This window comes from Nerophis ophidion, linkage group LG09, assembly GCF_033978795.1.
Source record: "Nerophis ophidion isolate RoL-2023_Sa linkage group LG09, RoL_Noph_v1.0, whole genome shotgun sequence".
Lineage (NCBI taxonomy): Eukaryota > Metazoa > Chordata > Actinopteri > Syngnathiformes > Syngnathidae > Nerophis > Nerophis ophidion.
The window spans coordinates 77,231,458-77,255,762 of record NC_084619.1 but is presented as its reverse complement, the minus strand read 5'-3'; the positions used below and the strand labels follow the sequence as shown (position 1 = coordinate 77,255,762).

General features: G+C 39.0%; 1 protein-coding gene and 1 long non-coding RNA gene across 6 annotated transcripts in view; one reads left to right on the top strand and one right to left on the bottom strand.

Annotated features, from left to right (window-relative positions):
• Nucleotides 1–1,678: 1,678 nt before the first annotated feature.
• On the bottom strand, nt 1,679–3,181 carry LOC133559755 (uncharacterized). Of its 2 annotated transcripts, XR_009808273.1 has the most exons (3): nt 3,124–3,181; nt 2,816–3,058; nt 1,679–2,695 (listed from the first exon to the last, which is right to left on the bottom strand). It is a non-coding gene; the product is annotated as an uncharacterized LOC133559755 (long non-coding RNA). The 2 variants fall into 2 exon arrangements; XR_009808272.1 differs by lacking the exon at nt 3,124–3,181 and having other exon boundaries at nt 2,816–3,111.
• Nucleotides 2,403–24,305, top strand: part of LOC133559754 (nck-associated protein 1) — a 73,174-nt gene continuing 51,271 nt past the window's right edge. For 2 of the 4 annotated variants that reach the window (XM_061911822.1, XM_061911821.1), the window contains exons 1-2: nt 2,403–2,711; nt 8,243–8,260. In XM_061911822.1, coding sequence (XP_061767806.1) covers nt 2,604–2,711; nt 8,243–8,260 — 126 coding nt within the window. In that variant the 5' untranslated portion in view covers nt 2,403–2,603. The remainder of the gene's footprint in view (nt 2,712–8,242; nt 8,261–24,305) is intronic. The other 2 variants (XM_061911825.1, XM_061911823.1) reach the window with 1 other exon arrangement.

Sequence of the window (24,305 nt, the reverse complement as noted above, 5' to 3'; positions counted from 1 at the left end):
AGGACAAGACAATATGAGGACACTTACATGAGTCAAATAAATGAGAGGACAAGACAATATGAGGACACTTACATGAGTCAAATAAATGAGAGGACAAGACAATATGAGGACACTTACATGAGTCAAATAAATGAGAGGACAAGACAATATGAGGACACTTACATGAGTCAAATAAATGAGAGGACAAGACAATATGAGGACACTTACATGAGTCAAATAAATGAGAGGACAAGACAATATGAGGACACTTACATGAGTCAAATAAATGAGAGGACAAGACAATATGAGGACATTTACATGAGTCAAATAAATGAGAGGACAAGACAATATGAGGACACTTACATGAGTCAAATAAATGAGAGGACAAGACAATATGAGGACACTTACATGAGTCAAATAAATGAGAGGACAAGACAATATGAGGACACTTACATGAGTCAAATAAATGAGACGACAAGACAATATGAGGACACTTACATGAGTCAAATAAATGAGACGACAAGACAATATGAGGACACTTACATGAGTCAAATAAATGAGAGGACAAGACAATATGAGGACACTTACATGAGTCAAATAAATGAGAGGACAAGACAATATGAGGACACTTACATGAGTCAAATAAATGAGAGGACAAGACAATATGAGGACACTTACATGAGTCAAATAAATGAGACGACAAGACAATATGAGGACACTTACATGAGTCAAATAAATGAGACGACAAGACAATATGAGGACACTTACATGAGTCAAATAAATGAGACGACAAGACAATATGAGGACACTTACATGAGTCAAATAAATGAGACGACAAGACAATATGAGGACACTTACATGAGTCAAATAAATGAGAGGACAAGACAATATGAGGACACTTACATGAGTCAAATAAATGAGAGGACAAGACAATATGAGGACACTTACATGAGTCAAATAAATGAGAGGACAAGACAATATGAGGACACTTACATGAGTCAAATAAATGAGACGACAAGACAATATGAGGACACTTACATGAGTCAAATAAATGAGACGACAAGACAATATGAGGACACTTACATGAGTCAAATAAATGAGACGACAAGACAATATGAGGACACTTACATGAGTCAAAGTCTTACACTTCCCCTTCTCAGACTGACTGCGGTGTTAATATTGGTCCGCATTTATGTCCTCAATTCAAGTATGTTGTTCTTCCAGCGACCTGAGTAGACAATCAGAATATGACGTCATGTAGGCATTGACGTTGAAAGTCAGATGATCTTACAAACATAAACTCCGGCGTCGGACTCACAACCGGCAACCATTACGTGACGTCAATGTCGTTCGGAACCGGAAGCTACGTCACAACCAGATACCTTCACGGTCTTAATAAAAATGGGAATAACACCAACGTCACTATTGAAAAACATTTAAAGTGATTTAGTAGCCCTTTTTGTCTTTTGTTTTTTTTCCATATATTTTTATTATTATTACTTATTAATGTATAATACTTTATCTGTATTTGCTTTTGTTTTCTTTCCTTGACATGTTTTGCAGAGGTCAACCTGATGTGTAGATTGTTGTTTATGTTGAAAGTGCCTTGACTTTTGTGAGCATTGTTTGCTGTTCAATAAAAATTAAATGAAAATACAATAATATAATAAAAAAATAATGTCACCATAAGCCATGTGCCTCAACTCAACAGAGGTTTATATTTGTCGAAAACAGACAAAATGAAGTTCCAGCCACATAATTGAATAATAAAACCGCTGCTCCTCCAGGTAGTCCGGGCATCCGGTCAGGATGCCATCCAAACACCTCCCTAGGGAGGGCACATACGACCAGTAGGAGGCCACGGGGAAGACCCAGGACACGTTGGGAAGACTATGTCTCCCGGCTGGCCTGGGAACGCCTCGGGATCCCCTGGGAAGAGATGGACCAAGTGGCTGGGGAGAGGAAAGTCTGGGCTTCCCTGCTTAGGCTGCTGCCCCCGCGACCCGACTTCAAATAAGCGGAAGAAGATGGATGGATGGATGTCACCATGTGCCTCAACTCAACAGAGGTTTATTGGTCTAAAAGAGACAAAATGAAGTTCTAACCACAGCATTTAATAATAATACTATTACCAACAATAGGAATAGCACTAATGTCACTACAGGCGGCCATGTGCCTATACTCAACAGAGGTTTATATTCGTCTAAAAGAGACCAAATGAAATTCTAGCCACACAATGAATTGATTAACGTGGACCCCGACTTAAACAAGTTGAAAAACTTATTGGGGTGTTACCATTTAGTGGTCAATTGTAGGGAATATGTACTGTACTGTGCAATCTACTAATAAAAGCTGCAATCAATCGATCATGTTTAAAGCGCTAATGCACTTACTGAGAAGGCAGTTGTACGAGGTGCATTGAACGCACCGTCACTAAAAACGAGGACTCCCTCATCCCGGCAGGAAAAAAAGGGGAGAAAGAAGGCGTGTGCCGTGCAGGAAGATGATCATGCAGCACATCTAATTCTTACAAAGAACACAACAACCGAGACGAGGCTGTGGACTTCTTGTGGTTTTCTGCCGCCGATCTTGCCTGAATTGAGGGATCTGGTGGGAGCTGCAAGATGTCTCGAGGTGTGATGCAGCCCAGTCAGCAGAAGCTGGCGGAGAAACTCACCATCCTCAACGACCGCGGCGTCGGCATGTTGACCCGCGTCTACAATATCAAGAAGGTTTGCATCATACATCATCATCATCATCATCATTATTATTATTATTATTATTATATGTGAATCACTGTTAGCACCCGGCAGTGAATGCATCTCTACCTACTTACACTCGCTGCCTAACAGTGTTGGCGTCACTAGGCAGGCCCGTGTTTTCTAGCAGCATCTCCGCTCTGGATGCAACAATAATTACACAAATAGGAGAGCCGAGTTGAGCCAAAGGTGTTGTTGTTGATCCCGGGAGACTTAAATGTCGGGGCCCGGCCAGCTAGCCACGTTAGCTGGCCGGAATGTCGGCCTTACGCTGGGAAACGCAGGTCTAAAGTGCTTCCAATGCTTCTTGTACCGCGGGCCTTTAAAATATGTGTAGTGTGGATGTCAAATTAACTAACAAGGACCAGCAGGAATGCATATTTACCCGGGCTGTTGACGACCAACTTGGGGCCTGCAGTCATGTAATGGCGGCGGGGGTCGGCTAGGCTAGGCTAAGCTAGGCTAGGCTAGGCTAGGCTAACCGTCGGGAAGCTAACCAGAAGGGTTCCGCCTTACTCCAAACACTCCTGAAAGAAACACGCTGTCAAATAAATGTAGTATTCATTAAGTTTTTTTTTATTTAAATATTGATATATTGTTGTGCGTGTTAGTATGTCTTTGATTTTTAGATTGTCTTTCCCTGTTTACTTATCGTCCGTAGTTTATGGAAAGGAAGTTTTATTCTTCTTCTTATTCTTTTTTTAAACCTTTATTTTATTTTATATATTTTTTTATAATATCTATTTATTAATTTGATAGGGAAATCATAAAACGGGTGATGAGAAACCCGACACTTTAAAAAAAAAAATAGATTTTTTTTTTTTTTTAAAGGAAGTTGACTTTTTTAAATTATTATTATTATTATTATTTTAAACCTTTATTTAATTATATATGTTTTTTTAAATAGTATTTATGTATGAATTTGGTAGGGAAATCATAGTACAGGTAATGAGAAAACCAACACTTATTTTTTTTTTTTATTTAGTTTATTTGAAGGAAGTTGACATTATTGTTATTATTATTATTTTATTTTTTTATACTTTTTATTATTATATATTTTTATAGTATTCATTTATTAATTTGGTAATGAGAAAACCGAAACTTTAAAAAAAAAAAATTATTTAGTTTATTTAAAGGAAGTTGACATTATTATCATTATTATTATTGCTTTTTTTAACCTTTAATTTATATATTTTTTATAGTGTTTATTTATAAATTTGGTCGGGAACTCATAATACAGGTAATGAGAAAAACGACAGGTTTTTTTTGAACCCCCCTCAAACCCGCCCCAAAAAAATACAAAAAAGGTTTTTAAAAAATACAGAAAGGTAATAAAAGTAAAATAATTACACCTCCTCTCCCACTGCCTTCCTCTTCACCACAAGCAAGTAGAGAATCACAATAATTGACTAAAAGGAAATCAAAATAACAATCACAAACATACAGAGAAGTGTCACTGAATAAATACAACAACAACAACAAAATAGAGTTGAAGTTACTGAAAAGGTTCATTGTCAACTGTGAGTGTCACTTTTATCCTATAGTATCTTTAGTTTAGCTATATAACCAATTACACAGCAATTCTTTTGGACTACCCCTCAGATTATATTTCATTTGATCTTAATCTAAGAAAAACATGAGGTTCTTAATTTTATTTGGTCCACAATCAGTAAATAACAAAGATACAATTTCTTATTGGGTCAACAGTCAGTAAATAACAATAAAGATTCCATTTCTAATTTGCTCCACAATCATTAAGTATCTGTATTATTATTACTTTTGTGTGTGGACGACTAAAACGACCCCACATGTATGTTGTCAAACACTAAGTGGTTGGATTTACCGCTCAGTGCGCTAATTACAATTTTGGGTCCACATTTAATTTTTTTAAATTATTTATGAAAATGTTCAATGATTCAAATTACTTTGTCATACTAGTCCGCACACATGAGTTGGCACAAATGTATTACCCAAGGTCCCAGGTTTTAAAATGACACGTCTAAATCCGCAAAGTTTTGCCATTTTTCTTTCACAAAACTTGACCACGCCCCCCTCCACAACAATTTTAAGATACCGGTATATAGCATATATCGCCATTTCGGACTAAAAATACCCCAATATCAGTTCTGGTCCATTTTGCACAGCCCTAGTCAGTGGCCTAGTGGTTAGAGTGTCCGCCCTATAATCGGTAGGTTGTGAGTTCAAATCCAGGCCGACTCGTACCAAAGACTATAAAAAATGGGAGCCATTACCTCCCTGTTTGGCACTCAGCATCAAGGCTTGGAATTGGGAGTTAAATCGCCAAAAATGATTCCTGGGCGTGGCACTGCTGCTGCCCACTGCTCTCTTCACCTCCCAGCTGATGGGTCAAATGCAGAGAATAATTTCGCCACACCTAGTGTGTGTGTGACAATCATTGTTACTTTTAACTTTAGTCAACATCAATGTCATTCCGGAGTGTTGAAATGCAACCTAGTTAAAGTACCCATGATTGTCACACACACACACACACACTAGGTGTGGCGAAAATATTCTCTGCATAGAGAAACCTAGTTACAGAGCACCTATGATGTTCCAGGTTCTGCACATTGTTAAAAAGGCACCGGCATTAAATGCAATGTGATTTGTGCACACATGAGTGTAGTGGTCTGCATTGTTCTAGGGATGAAACAGTAGGAAACTTTCATATCACGGTTATCGCGACCAAAATTATCACTGTTATCATTATCGTGGTACTGTTGATTGTGCTCAAAAAGTATTTATACCCATATTGAAATCTTTTAACAAATGTATTCATTTATTTTTATCACTAGAATAAAGACACAGAGTGAAAAAGCAATTCCTTTGCATGTTTTGTGTTGCTTGTTACACTATTGTGTTTTAGTCTTAGTATTTTTGTCTGTTTTCAATGGCTAAGCTTTTATTGTCCTAACTATTGCTTTGTACTGTACCTTTTTTAAGAATGATGTAAATGAAAAGGGTGCAACAAATAAAATCAATTATCGTTATTTGTTATTTCGAGCGGGCGTCGCAGACTTTGAATGCACCTGTTTTGTAGTCCTTGGAGTATAGTTCTTGGAGAGCACAGCTTGCAGGTTCAATGTGCACAAACAGTAATGTCTTTATATCAGTTTAGATTAGGTTATGTCCTTTTATAATGATAGACAGTTTTAAATGTAAAGTAGTATGCCATGGCTCTGATTTCCAAGCAGTCTGCGGCTTTGGAGTTTTGGGTGTAATAATTGAAGTGTGTTGTTGTTAAAGGATTGTGTGGCACAATGCCACAACTCCCACCACGTTTGTACATTGTTGCTCCAGTTGTTGTGGTATCCACTAATTGTGCGTCTTTGTTGCACAGAATGTTCTGGAATATGAAGCCTTGCCATTGGCTGAAATGACAGACCAGGGGTGTCAAACTCGTTTTCATTGAGGGCCACATCGCAGTTATGTTTGCGCTTTTAACAATGAGTTAATGAATATACATGTGTATATATAACACCCTAACAGTATATTTTTTCACATATGTTGCAAAAAATATATATTGTTATTTCACTTTAAAAACTGACAGCTCAGTCACCAGAGTTTTACAGTAATAGAAGTGGGTTCTTTACAGCATATAGAAAAATGGAATAAATGGAAATACAATGCCACTGTTTTTAGCGATAATATTCAATCAAAATACTGACATTTTTACCATAAAATCTTGTTTGTTTTTTTAATGTGTTAGTATCTTACTGTATATGGAAAGAAACAGTACCAATGTTGATTTTACTGTTAAAAAAAACTCAGTCAGCGTGATTTATCTGTAAAATATATTGTCAATTTTACAGTCTACAATTTGATTGATGATTTGTTTTGAAATTATAAATCAAGCAGATATTTAAGTGTAGTATTTATCTTTATTTTAACAACAAATATTTTTGGTATACACGATAACATAATATTTTGATAATATTGAATCTCAAAAGATATGAAATTGCATGCAGTACATTATTTGACGTCAGAAGGGAAATAACAATTGTATTTAGTAAGAAAAGATTATGCATTTTATTACACATATTATTTCCAGGCTTTCGCGGGCCACATAAAAATAATGTGGCGGCCCAGATTTGAGTTTGACACCTGTGTGATAGACCGCGGTAGTTGCTGTTTTGTAAGGAAGGAGGCACAGTTGTTGAATGTTAACAATTGAAAGCTTTGCTAAATATAACACTTTTCTTGCTAGGTATCGTGTGTGAGTCCCACATCAACACAGGCTGATTTACAGTACAGGCCAAAAGTTGGGACACGTTTTCTTTATTTTCAGGATTATTTACATTGTCGATTGTCACTGAAGGCACCAACACTATGAATGAACACATGTGGAGTTATGTACTTAACAGAAAAAGGTGAAATAATGGAAAACATGTTTTATATTCTGTTTTCTTCCAAATAGCTACCCTTAACTCTGATTACCGCTTTGCACACTTTTGGCAGTCTCTCGATGAGCTTCAAGAAGTACTCAACTGAAATGGTGTTTACTTCACAGGTGTCATAGTTTTGATGTTTTCAGTGACAATCTACAGTGTTAATTGTCTTGAAAATAAAGAAAAAGAAATTGAAATGAGAAGGTGTGTCCAAACGTTTGGCCTGTACTGTACGCGGGTTTGATCATAGGGATAGTATAGGTCTTTATTGTCATTGCACAAGTACAGCGAAACTTTGTTTTCAGCATAAACCCGTTCAAGATTAGACCAACAAACAGTGTACTGGGTTACAGAAAAGGAATGCTGATTGGTCGCCGCAAGGCGCCCCGTAAAAGATGGGCAAAAGGTCAATGCTGGAGAAGGATGAGTAAAATAATACAATCCAGACTGGGCTCCAGTCTGGAGTGGGAAATATCCTCCATAGCAAAGCACGTATACATATTACAACGTACATCTCGAGACATCTAGCAACGGAGGGGAGGGAGTGGGGGGGTCATGGTGGCAGGCCGCATCTTTCAGCCGCTGATCATGCTCCAAAGTACTCTTGTGCCTACTGGAATTAAAGCTGGACTTAGCCAAGTTGCTGTCCAGGAAGGACAACGTGCGTCACCTTGCCAACTGCCTGAAACGTAGACATCGGACAGTGGCTGTTACGCGAACGATGAGGCGAAAGACTGCCTGTTACTAGGCAACCCCCAGTCCTTCCCAAAACTCCGAATGAATCTTGACAAATAATAAAGACGGAGAAAACGGCTGGGGCTTAACTTTGTCTTCGCGCTTCTCTAGACAAGAGTGTTGGGCCGCAGCATCAGCCGTATTAGTTTCCCCGCGTAAATAGGCATGTTAGCGTTGAATCAGCGAGTGTTAAATGATGATTGCATGCTTGTGCAGCGTGTGTTCCTTCCATGCGTTGCGTCGCAACACTCGGGCCAACGCGGGTCATGCATGCATGCGTGTGTGATGCAGCACTTTTGTCTGGGTGCTTTTGATTTCTTCTCTTCTTCTCTCCGTTCCAATGCTTCCCCCTCTCCTATGCAGCAAGGACAAGTTTGGAAGGTTTGCAAAGTTTCTCACCTTCCACTGATGAGACCCTTCCTTCCCACCTTCACCATCCCCGCCCCGCACACCCCTCCCCACCCCCCTGGCAACCTGTACCGGTCTGTTGGTCTTCTGTGCCTCTTCATGTTTGATTGATGGGCTCCATTCATACGACCTTCTAATTCACTGCCATCACAAGTCAACACTTGAACGTGGTTATATGCTGTGTGCTTTATCTAAGTCAAGTCCTTCTTGTTTGGGACACCTTCTAATAACTCTGCAGTCCTCAATCATCTTCCATTCTTGGTTGACTTTGCTTCAGGATCTTTTCTTCCTACAGTATAAAGCAGGGGGGTCAAACTCGTTTCCATTGAGGGCCACATCGCAGTTAATTGTTTGAATGCTCCAAAACATTTACACACTACACCAAAATCCGTCTATTTTAGGGGTGTAACAGTACACAAAAATGTTGGTTTGGTACGTACTTCGGTTTAGAGGTCACGCTTCGGTTCATTTTCGGGACAGTAAGAAAACAACAAAATATACATTTTTCGGTTATTTATTTACCAAATTTATAAACAATTGCTTTATCCTTTTAACATTGGGAACATTATAATCATTCTGCCCATGTTAATCCACATTAAACCATCTCAAATTGTTGCTCAGATTAAATAAAATGACAAAACTTTTCTTCTACGTATAAAAAGTGCAATGTTAAACAGTTTCAAGTCAACTCATCATACTTAATTTATTACAGCATTTGGGAGGCCTGTAGTTGATTTTATTATGTGAATGTTATATTTTTATCAACATGTGATAGCAAGGACCCTGCCATTCAAAGCTTTTCTGTCCGTAAAACACGCACACACACACACACACACACACACACACACACACATTGCAAAATAAGATAACGATTCGCTAAAAGATATTTAGCCTTCACCTCAAGGCAGAACTGCGAGCGAGCTGAGCTGCAGTTTAAGTTTCTAGAAGGTCAAAGGGCTCATAGTCATGTTAGTAGTAGTTGAGTGGGAGGTGTTTATTACCTTTTGGGGAGAGTACGCTGCTTTATGCTCACCTGCTAAACACCTATTTGCTCGACGCTGAAGCATTTACTACAATCGATCTGAATACGCACTGCTGATTGGCTGTTGCCACTCTGAATACACACTGCTGATTGGCTGTCACCGCTATATATGTAATCAATCAGATGGTTGTGTGGGTGGGACAATGCTGGGTGCTGACACAGAGGCAGAAGAAGCAAAGCAGCTTGTTAAGACTTTAGATTAGAAACTCGTTCGGTACATCCTCGTACCAAAACGGTTCAATACAAATACACGTACCATTACACCCCTAGTCTATTTGTTAGACTTCTTCAATTTCTTCTTCTCCAGATTTTGGCGCGCTGTACCTTTCACATTTTTCACCCAATTCAAACCATTCCAACTTCAAACTGTTCAGCCTAAATGTCTCTGGGGGTTGTTATATCTACTTTTAGGAACACTAATACAAAACCTTACAATAATGTCTGTTTGAATTCTAAAAACTTTGACAGACCGCCTTAAAAACGGAACGGAATGGAATTACATTTTTTTTTACTGAATGAGATACCCAGAATATACATGAAAATAAAGACTGTGTGATTTACAATACTATATGAACGATAAAATACTGAATATTGACAACATATGATGTGGGATCTGAACCGAGGATGTCGTTTTGGCTTGTGCAGCCTTTTGAGACTCTTGTGAGTTGGGTTATATAAATAAACATTGATTGATTTATTGATGAGCGTCACACCCCCCCGTGATGGACATATTTTACAATCAAGCGAAACGCAACCATACAAAACCTTACAATAAGATCTGATTGAATGCTAAGTACTTTATGACAGACCACCTTTAAACGGAACGGAATGGAATGTAATTTGTTTTTACTGAATGAGACACCAAGAATGTGCATGAAAATAAAGAATGTGTGATTTGCAATACTATATGAACGATAAAATACCGAATATTGACAACATGTGAGCGTTACACCCCCTCTTGATCGACATATTTTACAATCAAGCGAAACGCAACCATACAAAACCTTACTCTGTCTGTTTGAATGCTAAAAACTTTATGACAGACCGCCTTAAAAACTGAATGAATGGAATGGATTTTTTTTAACTGAATGAGACACCCAGAATGTACATAAAAAATAAAGAATGTGTGATTTAAAATACTATATGAACGATAAATTACTGAATTATGACAACATCTTGATCGACAAATTTTACAATTAAGCGAAACACAACCGTACAAAACCTTAAAATAATGTCTGTTTGAATGCTCAAAAGTTTGACAGACTGCCTTAAAAATGGAACGGAATGGAATTTATTTTGTTTTTACTGAATGAGACACACAGAATGTACATGAAAATAAAGAATGTGTGATTTACAATACTGTATGAAGGATAAAACACTGAATGTTGACAACATATGAGGATCACACCCCCCTTGATCGACATATTTTACAATCAAGCGAAACGCAACCTTACAAAATCTTACATCAATGTCTGAATGATAAAAACTTTGACAGACCGCCTTAAAAACGGAATGGAATGGAGTTTAATTTGTTTTTACTGAATGAGACACCCAGAATGTACATAAAAATAAATGAGTGATTGACAATACTATATGAATGATAAAACCCTGAATATTGACAACATATCAAATGCAACAAACACAACGAAATATGAACGTGAAGGGTAAAAAAAACCCCCACCTACTATCTGATATATTTGATATATCACTTAGCTTTAGAACTTTATTGTAAAAATCTCCTTCCGTGTCTGTCCCTGAAATCCACATTTCAGGCTGGTCGCTCTGGAAACATGCTTTTCTACACCAAAATTAATCTATTTACAAAACTTCTTCAATTTCTTCTTCTCCAGAATTTGGCATGCTCTACCTTCCACATTTTTCACCCGTTCCAACTACAAACTATTCAGCCTTGTCGGGAATCGCGGGCTTTCCCTTGACACATTCCAAAAAAATCCCACATTTCCCAGAATACCAGGTTTTCCGGGACATTCTTCCATTTCAAAATGAATTGGCCATTTGTCAAACTTCCACCATTTCTACATTTAAACTATTCAAACCATTCCACCTTCAACACATTGCACCATCCTGAAAATTCCAACTACAATTTTTCCAAGTTCAAAAAATTTCCAGGATTTTCCAGAATTCCTGGTTTTCCAAAGCCCTATTTCCACCCTTTTTTCTGGCGACTACTCCTTCCACATTTTTGAAAGCATTTCAACCGTCAAAACATTCTTCCAAATCAGGACTAAAAAACAAAGTTGTTTTTTGAGTTGCAAAAATTCCCGGTTTTCCCAAAATTCCAGGAATTCCGTAATACAATTTCAACATGTCACTATTTCAACATGTCTCGACCGATTTGAAAAATTCCAAAACCAACCATTTCAACTCTTTCAGACCATTCAAGTTTTTTACCATGTTCAAAAAATAATTTCCCCAAATTCCCAAATTTTTGGGAAATTCCCATTGAAATCAATGGAACATTCTTCAAAGTTCCACAACTCCCAGACTTTTCATTTGATTCAAACTGTTCCAACTTCAAAATATTCAGCCTGTTTGGGATCGATATGTTCACACGGCTCAAAGTATACACACACACACTAATATATATATATATATATATATATATATATATATATATATATATATATATATATATATATATATATATATATTAGTGATGCGCGGATAGGCAACATTTTATCAACACCGCAACCGCCCGCCATCCGCCCGTTGTTATATAACGGGTCGGCAGCCTTTACCACTCATAGATCTAATTTGACCCGTTTCACACAATATAGAAGAAAATGGGAGCCGCAAACATTCTCGCGACTGTTTGCTGGTGCTTATCCAGATAACGAGGATAAGGACGTGCTATGAAGCCATTGCCTTTGACACCTTCAACATCTACAAACTGTTTGCCAGTCCAGCAACACAGTAACACAACATAAACGCAACACAACAAATACCCAGGATCCTTTGCATCCATGACTATTCGTGAATATATTTTACACCCCCGCGCCCCCAACCCCGCCCACCTTACCAACGCATGGGTTGGTGGGGGGGCGGAGTTTGGTGCTAGCGGGGTGTATAATATAGTCAGGAAGAGTCATGGATGCAAAGGATTCTCGGTATTTGTTGTGTTGCGTTTATGTTGTGTTACTGTGAGGATGTTCTCCCGAAATGTGTTTGTCATTCTTGTTTGGTGTGGCTTCACAGCGTGGTTCATATTAGTAAGAGTGTTAAAATTGTTTAAATCACAAGCATCAGTGTACTCTGTGTCACCCAGTATGTCTCTCAGTAGTGTGTGTGTGTCTGCGGAAGCCACATATAACATGTTGCTGGACTGGCATGCAGTTTATACATGTTGTGGATGGCGTCAAAGGCAATGGCTTCATAGCACGCTTTAATTCTTGTTAACTGGGTGACCACCAGCAGATATTCGCGAGAATGTTTGCGGCTCCTGTTGTATTCTTTACTTTGTGACACGGGTCAAAATGGCCCATTGAGTGGTAAAGGTTGCCAATCTCTGAACCATGTATATCAAATATTTCCGAATGATTCAACCGCCACCCGCCCGAATCTATTCAAAATCAAATTTTTCGTCATGTCACCCGCCCGACCCACGGTTTATCCGCGGACTCCGCGGATGAGACTGCAAACCGCGCATCTCTTGATTTATTTGTTGATTAGATTAGTAAATGTCACTAATCAATCGATGTATTTATTGTAAATAAAGTTACGCAGACCGTTTTAAAATTTGGTTTAACGCAGTTAGCCTTCTCACCGAGAGATCCAACCAGCTCCTTTACTTTCAGGCACTTATGGTCCACATTTTCATTGATTTAATAAATGTGGGACTTAATTAACGGTTTCTCATTACAAATGCACTGTTTTTTAAAGTTGCAAACGCTTATTTAGTGAAACAAAAAGAAATGTAAAACTGCATCATTATACATAAACACAATTATTAATCAAATCATAGCTCCTGAATCGTATCGAATCGCGAGGTGGCCAAAAATTCCCACCTCTAGTACCAACCATCTTCTACTTTAAGTAAATTTGATGCGGTCCTAGTAGGAGTGTGACGAGATCGGGCTAGATGAAGATGTGACAATATTTCTGGTTTAAAAGAAACGCTGTCTGCGTTCCAGAGGGCAAACATAGCCAAGTTTTTACAAGCAGCTTTCACTGACTGGCGGTTGTTTTAATAATCAAGTAATCTATCAATGAATGTTTGATTCAGTGAGTAAGCGAAAAAAACGTAATCGCCTCCATGCGTCTTTCAGGGAAGATTGTTGATGTTGGTAGACTTTTTTAGGGCATTATGGCAAATGACGAGGCAGTTGCTTCGGTTGCCGTGGTAAAATTTGAGCCCTGATTGCGTTTGGACTAAAGTACCATTTTAAAAGGTCAGATTCCAATCGGATTTGGACGACCTCCTGATGTGCCCTGAATCTAATGTCAAAAGATAAGATTTGAAGCTCTTTGGAGAGTTTAGACTGATCTGTGTCACTTGAGGGCAAACAAATCTGATTTGGTGTGCAGTGTAGATGCTGTCAGGTTCAAACACCGATAACATCTACAAACCCCGTTTCCATATGAGTTGGGAAATTGTGTTAGATGTAAATATAAACAGAATACAATGATTTGCAAATTCTTTTCAACCCATATTCAATTGAATGCACTACAAAGACAACATATTTGATGTTCAAACTCATAAACTTTATTTTTTTTTCAAATAATAATTAGCTTGGAAATTCATGGCTGCAACATGTGCCAAAGTAGTTGGGAAAGGGCATGTTCACCACTGTGTTACATCATATTTTCTTTCAACAACACTCAATAAACGTTTGGGAACTGAGGAAACTAATTGTTGAAGCTTTGAAAGTGGAGTTCTCTACCATTCTTGCTCGGGGTCTTGTTGTCGTATTTTACGCTTCGTAATGCGCCACACATTTTCGATGGGAGACATGTCTGGACTGCAGGCGGGCCAGGAAAGTACCCGTACTCTTTTACTACGAAGCCATGCTGTTGTAACACGTGGCTTGGCATTGTCTTGCTGAAATAAGCCGGGGTGTCCATGATAACGTTGCTTGGATGACAACATATGTTGCTCCAAAACCTGTACGGACCATTCAGCATTAATGGTGCCTTCACAGATGTGTAAGTTACCCATGCCTTGGGCACTAATACACCCCCATACCATCACACATGCAGGCTTTTACACTTTGCACCTATAACAATCCTGATGGTTATTTTCCTCTTTGTTCCGGAGGACACCACTTCCACAGTTTGCAAATATAATTTGAAATGTGAACTCGTCAGACCACAGAACACTTTGCCACTTTGCATCAGTCCATCTTAGATGAGCTCGGGCCCAGCCAAGCCGGCGGCGTTCCTGGGTGTTGTTGATAAATGGCTTTGGCTTTGCATAGTAGATTTTTAACTTGCACTTACAGATGTAGCGACCAAATGTAGTTACTGGCAGTGGTTTTATGAAGTGTTCCTGAGCTCATGAGGTGATATCCTTTACACACTGATGTCGGTTTTTAATGCAAAACTGCCTGAGGCATCAAAAGGCCGTAATATCATCGCTTACGTGCAGTGATTTCTCCAGATTCTCTGAACCTTTTGATGATTTTACGGACAGTAGATGGTAAAATCCCTAAATTCCTTGCAATAGTTCGTTGAGAAATGTTGTTCTAAAACTGTTCGACAATTTGCTTATAAATTGGTGACCCTCTCCCCATCCTTGTTTGTAAATTACTTAGCATTTCATGGAAGCTGCTTTTATAGCCAATCATGGCACCCACCTGTTCCCAATTAACCTGCACACCTGTGGAATGTTCCACATAAGTGTTTGATGAGCATTCCTCAACTTAATCAGTATTCATTGCCACCTTTCCCAACTTCTTTGTCACGTGTTGCTGGCATCAAATCCTAAAGTTAATGATTTTATGCAAAAAAAAATGTTTATGAGTTTTAACATATGTTGTCTTTGTAGCATATTCAACTGAATATGGGTTGAAAAGGATTTGCAAATCATTGTATTCTGTTTATATTTACATCGAACACAATTCCCCAACTCTTATAGAAACAGGGTTTGTATTAGACAAGACAAGAAGCAAAGGAATCTAACAGAGACAGGATTCAATTTAGCTCATGAGGAGAAAGGTCTGGGGCTGCACACTCAGCTACAGCCTCCCACCATGCTCTGAAGGCAGTCCCAGTGCGCTCCTCCCTTATTTGGGCATTTTCTGATTACGCAGCTGCTCCTAAGGGGAGGTGGTTTGTAAACAGTTCAAAGAAAAGGTGCCTGGAGTGGTGTCAGGTTTTCCCTCTCTCTGCTATGTAGACCTCGGGTCATGACAAGGTCTTCCTGTGGTTGTCCAATTGATCAAAGAAACCGACACCTCCACGTCACATTTCATCGCACACAGTGGCGGTTTACAAGCAGTAGGCCTTTTGCTTGATAAGAACAAAGACGGCTTTTGATGTCTTCTCTCAAGGCAGCCTGACCTCAGGAAAACAAGTTGTGTGATAACTTGTGTACAAGTATTCTGACAGATGCGACCTACAATGTTTTCTCCATTAAAACTCTTCCTTGTGATCGACATAACATGCAATGGTGTTGCATAGATTATGTTTTACAAACCATCTTCAAGCCGCTTTCTGACAGGCTCTTCAGAATACCTCGTTTTGTTGGTGGTTTTACACAGTTGCATTTCTTAGAAAGTTAAAATAATTGTAGTAGCTCCCTAAAGTATATCATTCAACGCCACGTAATTCATGTTGCACTTCCAGTATGTCTTGAACAGCTGTGTACTACTCCATTCTATAATAAACTATCAAAGACAACTTCAGGACACACTTTAACTATATTACATTTTTTGCTGCTTGGGATCTCTCAATCAACACAGAAAAAGGTCAAGTTAAATAACTTGGTAGTTAAACACCCTGTATTTTCGGACACGGTGCCGTGCCATATTTTGTATCCCTGAGCTAATTAGTGTTCCTGCCACACCTACAGACTGAAATAATATATAACTTTTTCTAACTTTGATGTAGGGCTGGGCAATATGGCCTTTTATTAATATTTCAATATTTTTAGGCCATGTCACGACACACAATACATATCTGGATATTTTGCCTTAGCCTTGAATGAACACTTGATGCATATAATGACAGCAGTATGATGATTCTATGTGTCTACATTCAAACATTCTTCTTCATACTGCATTCATATATGCTACTTTTAAACTTTCATGCAGAGAGGGAAATCACAACTACAAGTGTATTTATCAAACAGTGGCACAAACATTCATGTCATTTCCAAAACATAAAGTGCAAGATTGTCAGAGACATTTTAAAACAAGCTATTAGTGCACTTTTGTGCATGATGTCACTAAGATGACATATCAAAACAACACTAAATTAAAGTGCACTTTTTGTACAGAACACCACTACAATAGTTTAAAACAAATCAAGTGCACTTTTGTGCATGATGTCACACAAGATATTTCAATAACTGTCAAAAAAAGAGCTGCATAATAGGAAGTCAAATAGTGTATGTCCTTCACTATGTGGTAGGTTCCCATGGACTTTATCTTCTTCTTTGTTTTTTTCATACGGTGTTGATGTGGAAATGGTTGCCAGGGCATTTTGTGGGTGTGGCATCGAACGGAGTTGTTGATTTGCGGAGTTTCAAGCACTCTTCATTCTCTCGCGGGTAACTTTTCAAATGATGCTGCTAATTAGCAGTGCTGCTACTTTTTGTAGAAACTCTTTTGCCGCAGACTTGACATATTACTGTTGTCTGTTCGACATATTCCCGCTTGAAGCCAAACCACTGCTAGACGATGGACTCTGTGCTGTTTTTCATGACTTTTTCGTAAGCAACTGCGTGCGAACGTATACTCTAATATCACAATATAGTCATTTTCTATCTCGCAGAGAGACAAACCCGCGATATATCAAGTATATTTGATATATCGCTCAGCCCTATTTTGATGGATGAAATTAATGCAAATTCTCAGGTGGTAGTTTTGATTGATTGATTGAAACTTGTTTTAGTAAATTGCACAGTACAGTACATATTCCGTACAATTGACCACTAAATGGTAACACCCCAATAAGTTTTTCAACTTGTTGAAGTCGGGGTCCACCTTCATCAATTCATGGTATTGACAGACTGTTGGCAGCCTAATCACCCAGCAATGTTACACTTTATAAAAATGGAAGAAGTTATCGAGCCATTGCTATGCTGCGACATCAAGTATGAAACAGATCATCAAAAGCATTATTTAGGTAATAACACCGTAGGTTCCTTTATTAACGACACCTTTATCAAGACATGAACGTAACAATCCAAATGTTGTATTATTGTCATTGTTTTATTATGCAGACATGCTTTTACTTGAACAGACTCTCCACATTTTTGGGGGATTCATAGACACGTCGACGTACTATGAGCAAGCAGAGCTTATATTTTTTACGGGATTGTGCTGATAGTAACGTTACAAGTGGTTGTGACATGTAGACACTGGGAGCTTTATTACATGTTTTCTATATCTACAACCGTACAACCACCAGAGTTTCTCCACGCGTTTCCCTTCCACTGTGTGTTTAAAGACCCTGCAAAAGACCTTGGCTTCTGATTTGCTTTGCCTCTTACCAGTGCTTGGTTTGTGTAAACTAACCACATGACGGCGTGGGCGGGACAATGCATAACGCAGAGAAGCGCGACTGCGTCCGAGCTAGGGCTGGGCGATATATCGATGTACACGATACATCGCGGGTTTGTCTCTGTGCGAGATAGAAAATGACTATATGGTGATATTGGAGTATACGTTCTCACGCAGTTGCTTTTAGGGGTCCACCTTAATCAATTCATGGTAATGAGTGATGAGGCAGAGTGGCAGTTAGTGAGGAGAACTAAATCAAAAACCATCCAGTAAGCTGGGATCGGCTCCAGCACGCCCTGCGATCCCCAAAAGAGACAAGCGGTAGAAAATGGATGGATGGATATTTTTTTATTATATTAGGGGTACTACAAAGTAGTAATAGTTTTATCGCCCAGCCATAGTACATATATTAAAAGACAATTCGGTTGTAATAATAAAACAGCAAACTTAAATGAAATGTATGTAATTTTATGTTCTTTAGAGTCCCAGATACTTCTCGTATATAACATGTCAATAAAATGTTCTTTAACTAAGCTGCATATCTTTATTTTTCTCTTCTATCTCTTCATGTTTGCACATTTAAATTTCTCTTCTGCTCTCCTTATTGGTCACAGCAGCATTCAACTTCTCCCTTGCACACTCGTGTGTGTGTGTGTGTGTGTGTGTGTGTGTGTGTGTGTGTGTGTGTGTGTGATTAAAACTTTTAGTAGTAGACTGCACAGTACAGTACATATTCCGTACAATTGACCACTATATGGTAACACCCCAATAAGTTTTTCAACTTGTTAAAGTCGGGGTCCACGTTCATCAATTCATTTTGTGTGTGCGTGCGTGCGCGTTTGAACACGGGCGAAAATACGGCAACCAGAGGACAAAAAGTTATTTGGATTATTAAGTTGTTTTATCTAGAGTTGCTCTGAGCTATTGTGTCCACAGTAGGGGTGTAAGGGTACACAAACATTTCGGTTCAGTACGTACCTTGGTTAAGAGGTCACAGTTCGGTTCATTTTCGGTACAGTAAAAATAAAAAAAGGAAACAACAAAATATAAATTTTTTGATTATTTATTTACCAAATTTTTAGACAATGGCTTTATCCTTTTAACATATGGCACACTATAATAATTCTGCCCACGTTAACATTAAACTGCTTCAAGTTGTTGCTTTGATTAAATAAAATGATAAAACCTTTCTTCTACATATAAAAAGTGCATCATTAAACAGTTTCAGGTCAACTCATCATGCTTAATTTATTACAGCATTGGGGAAGCCTGTAGTTGATTTTTATGTTGTAAATGTTATATTTTTATCAACATGTGATAGCAGGGACCCTGCCATTCTAAACTAGGCTGCTACATTACTAATGATTAATGTAACTATAGCTGAAAAAATAGTACAATAGCAATAGGAGAGACTATTCATCCCTGAACACCATGGAGTTCACGTAGGCTTTATGATGCACTTACATTATTATATACACTATCGCAGACAAAAACTCTTCATTTAACATATCTTTTTGCTGCTGTCAACACAGCTCAATCAACACTGTCCGTAACACACACACACACACACCGCAGAATGAGCAAACGTTATGCTAAAAGCTAATTAGCCTTCACCTCAAGCCAGGACTGCGAGTGGGCTGAGCTGCAGTTTGTTTCTAGAACGTCAACAGGCTCATAGTGATGTCAGTGGTAGTTGACTGGGAGGTGTTTATTATCATTTGGGGAGAGTACGCAGCCTTATGCTCACCTGCTAAACACCTATCTGCTCGACGCTGAAGCGCTGACTACATGCGCTCTGAATACGCACTGCTGATTGGTTGTTACCGCTCTGAACAAGCACTACTGATTGGCTGTTACCGCTATATATGTAACCAATCAGATGCTTGTGTGGGTGGGACAATGGTGGGTGCTGTGTAGGAGACAGAGGCAGAAAGCACAGCAGCTTGTTAAGACTTTAAATTAGGTGGCTACTTCATATGTTCGTGTAGAAACTCGTTCGGTACACCTCCGCACCGAACCGAAACCCCCGCACTGAAACGGTTCAATACAAATACACGTACCGTTACACCCCAAGTCCACAGTATTATCAGTGGTTGGCAAGTTGTGTTCAAATCTTAATGTTCATCTCTGGTTCATATTTGGTCCGTTGTGGGAAGTCTCCAGCATTTACTCTGTGTTGTGTTGGAGTTTTTTGTTGTGATTCCACTTGAAGCTGTTCAGTTGTTAAGCTATGAGTTTGGTTTTGGTCTTTTAAATCTTAAAAAACATGAGAACTTGTAAGTGTTGACTTCTGTCAGTTAGGGGTGTAACGGTACTCAAAAATTTCGGTTCGGGACGTACCTTGGTTTAGAGGTCACGGTTCGGTTCGTTTTCGATACAGTAAGAAAATAACAAAATATACATTTTTTGCTTATTTATTTACCAAATTTGTAAACAATGGCTTTATCCTTTTAACATTGGGAACACTATAATAATTCTGCCCACGTTAATCAACATTAAACTACCTGAAGTTGTTGCTTTGATTAAATAAAATGACAAAACCTTTCATCTACATATAAAAACTGCAACATTAAACAGTTTCAAGTCAACATCATGCTTGATTTATTACAGCATTGGGGAAGCCTGTTGTTGACTTTTATTACACACACACACACACACACACACCCACACACAGCAAAATAAGCTAACCTAACGCTAAAAGCTAATTAGCCTTCACCTCAACCCAGAACTATGAGCGAGCTGAGCTGCAGTTTAAGTTTCTAAAAGGGAGTGTACGTTGTCAGCTGCTCACCTGCTAAACTCATATCTGCTCATCTCGACGCCGGAGCACTGACTCTATGCTTTCTGAATACACCCTGCTGATTGGCTGTTACATCGCTCTGAATACGCACTGCTGATTGGCTTTGTATGTAACCAATCAGATGGTTGTGTGGGCGGGACAATGCGGGGTGCTCACTGCTCAGACAGAGGCAGCTGCAGAGCAGCTTGTTAAGACTTTAGCTTACAAACTCGTTCGATACACCCTCGTACCGAACCGAAACGGTTCAATACAAATACACGTACCGTTACTGTTGGCAGCTGGTTTTGTGTCTTTGGGATGCACAAAAGTGCAGAACGTTTCAATCCAAATAGTTGACGACTTATTTATGAAATCAAACAAGTCCTCGATTTGCTTTGGTTTGTCGCGCAGATTATGAGTAACGTCTGCGGATATCTATATTTGATAAATCTTTGAAGGATGCTTGCGAGAGTCCACTATTGGTATCTCTAGCTTTGTAGTCCAAACAAAACAGTGTCAAGATGCGACCCCAATGCCTTGCACTAGGGCTGTACTATAGTGAATTATAAAAAGGTACTATACTGTCTTTGAAAAATACCGGTACCTCTTGTTTCACACCCGCATGTGGGTCAAAATCAACACACGCACACAGACCACTCACTTGCAAACAGAAACAGTGTGGGGCGGAAGAGGGAGAATGGACTTATTTTGGCTTTAGAACTAACGATAAAGGTGGCACCATAAACATTGAAGCACCTAACCCTAAACAGGCTTCACTACACAGCTTAGGAGGATAAGATAGCGAACGGCTTCTGAATGTAAAATAAAGGAGTGGATCGAAACAATTATCCATCGTAACGAAACCAGGTACAAGAACCGTGTATAGTCAATACTACAATGATTACAACAATATTTTTTACTATCACAAAACCATGTGACCTAATCCTGCAGCCACCAGACCGGGTTCCCTCAAAGCCATGACTGTACCTACAAATTATGTCCATAAAAGTTCTGAACAGAACGGGTGACAAAGGGCAGCCCTGGCAAGGTCCGACCCTCACTAAGTAGCGTTAAACTTGATTGTTCCTGCTTAGTTTACACAAGAAACAAAACCGACTGCGCAATAAAGAGTTAAAATAGTGTTAGACTTTCTTGTTCCTGCTTAGTTTACGCAAGAAACAAAACTGATTGAGCAATAAAAAGTTAAAATAGTTTTAGAATTTGTTGTTCCTGCTTAGTTTACGCAAGAACAAAACTGATTGAGCAATAAAAAGTTTAAATAGTTTTAGAATTTGTTGTTCCTGCTTAGTTTACGCAAGAAACAAGACTGATTGAGCAATAGAGTTAAAATAGTGTTAGAATAAAATAGTGTTAGAATTTGTTATTCCTGCTTAGTTTACGCAAGAAACAAGACTGATTAAGCGATACAGAGTTAAAATAGTTAGACTTTGTTGTTTTTGCTTAGTTTACGCAAAAAACAAAACTGATTGAGCATCCATCCATCCATCCATTTTCTACCGCTTATTCCCTTTCGGGGTCGCGGGGGGCGCTGGCGCCTATCTCAGCTACAATCGGGCGGAAGGCGGGGTACACCCTGGACAAGAGCAGTAGAGTTAAAATAGTGTTAGACTTTGTTGTTCCTGCTTAGTTTATGCTAGAAACAAGAATGATTAAGCAATAAAGAGTTAAAATAGTGTTAGACTTTGTTGTTCCTGCTTAGTTTACACAATAAAAAAGAAAAGATCGAGTAATAGGCTCTGCGATGAGGTGGCAATTTGTCCAAGTGTACACAGCCTTCCGCCCGATTGTAGCTGAGATTGGCACCAGCGCCCCCCGTGACCCCAAAGGGAATAAGCGGTAGAAAATGGATGGATGGATGGATGGATTGAGCAATAAAGAGTTAAAATAATGTTAAACTTACAAACCCTGTTTCCATATGAGTTGGTAAATGGTGTTAGATGTAAATATAAACAGAATACAATGATTTGCAAATCCTTTTCAAGCCATATTCAGTTGAATATGCTACAAAGACAACATATTTCATGTTCAAACTCATAAACATTCTTTTATTTTGCAAATAATCATTAATTTTAGAATTTGATGCCAGCAACACGTGACAAAGAAGTTGGGAAACTGATAAAGTTGAGGAATGCTCATCAAACACTTATTTGGAACATCCCACAGGTGTGCAGGCTAATTGGGAACAGATGGGTGCCATGATTGGTTATAAAAGCAGCTTCCATGAAATGCTAAGTAATTCACAAACAAGGATGGGGTGAGGGTCACCAATTTGTAAGCAGATTGTTGAACAGTTTTAGAACAACATTTCTCAACGAGCTATTGCATGAAATTTGGGGATTTCACCATCTACGGTCCGTAAAATCATCAAAAGGTTCAGAGAATCTGGAGAAATCCCTGCACGAAAGCGATGATATTATGGACCTTTAATCCCACAGGCAGTACTGCATCAAAAAACGACATCAGTGTGTAAATGATATCACCATATGGGCTCAGGAACACTTCATAAAACCCATCCATCCATCCATCCATCCATCATCTTCCGCTTATCCGAGGTCGGGTCGCGGGGGCAACAGCCTAAGCAGGGAAGCCCAGACTTCCCTATCGCCAGCCACTTCGCCTAGCTCTTCCCGGGGGATCCCGAGGCGTAGGAGGCCACTTCATAAAACCACTGTCATTAATTACAGTTGGTCGCTACATCTTTAAGTGCAAGTTAAAACTCGACTATGCAAAGCGAAAGCCATTTATCAACAACACCCAGGAACGCTGCCGGCTTTGCTGGGCCCGAGCTCATCGAAGATGGACTGATGCAAAGTGGAAAAGTCTTCTGTGGTCTGACGAGTCCACATTTCAAATTATATTTGGAAACTGTGGACGTGGTGTTGTGCGGAACAAAGAGGAAAATAACCATCCGGATTGTTTTAGGTGCAAAGTGTAAAAGCCAGCATGTGTGATGGTATGGGGGTGTATTAGTGCCCAAGACATGGGTAACTTACACATGTGTGATGGTATGGGGGTGTATTAGTGCCCAAGGCATGGGTAACTTACACATCTGTGAAGGCACCATTAATGCTGAAAGGTACATACAGGTTTTGGAGCAACATATGTTGTCATCCAAGCAACGTTATCATGGACGCCCCTGCTTATTTCAGCAAGAAAAGGCCAAGCCACGTGTTACAACAGCGTGGCTTCGTACTAAAAGAGTGCGGGTACTTTCCTGGCCCGCCTGCAGTCCAGACCTGTCTCCCATGGAAAATGTGTGGCACATTATGAAGCGTAACAAGTCGCCACCTAATCGCAGGGCAGTAAGCAAACAAAGGCTCCTAATTAGTCTGCTGACATATGCAGTACAATATTCTGTCATTCATCTACCTATTATTTTGTCAAAATTATGAGGGACAAACTGTAAAAAATAATTATTAATCTACTTGTTCATTTACTGTTAATATCTGTTTATTTTCCGTTTCAACATGTTCTATCCACACTTCTGTTAAA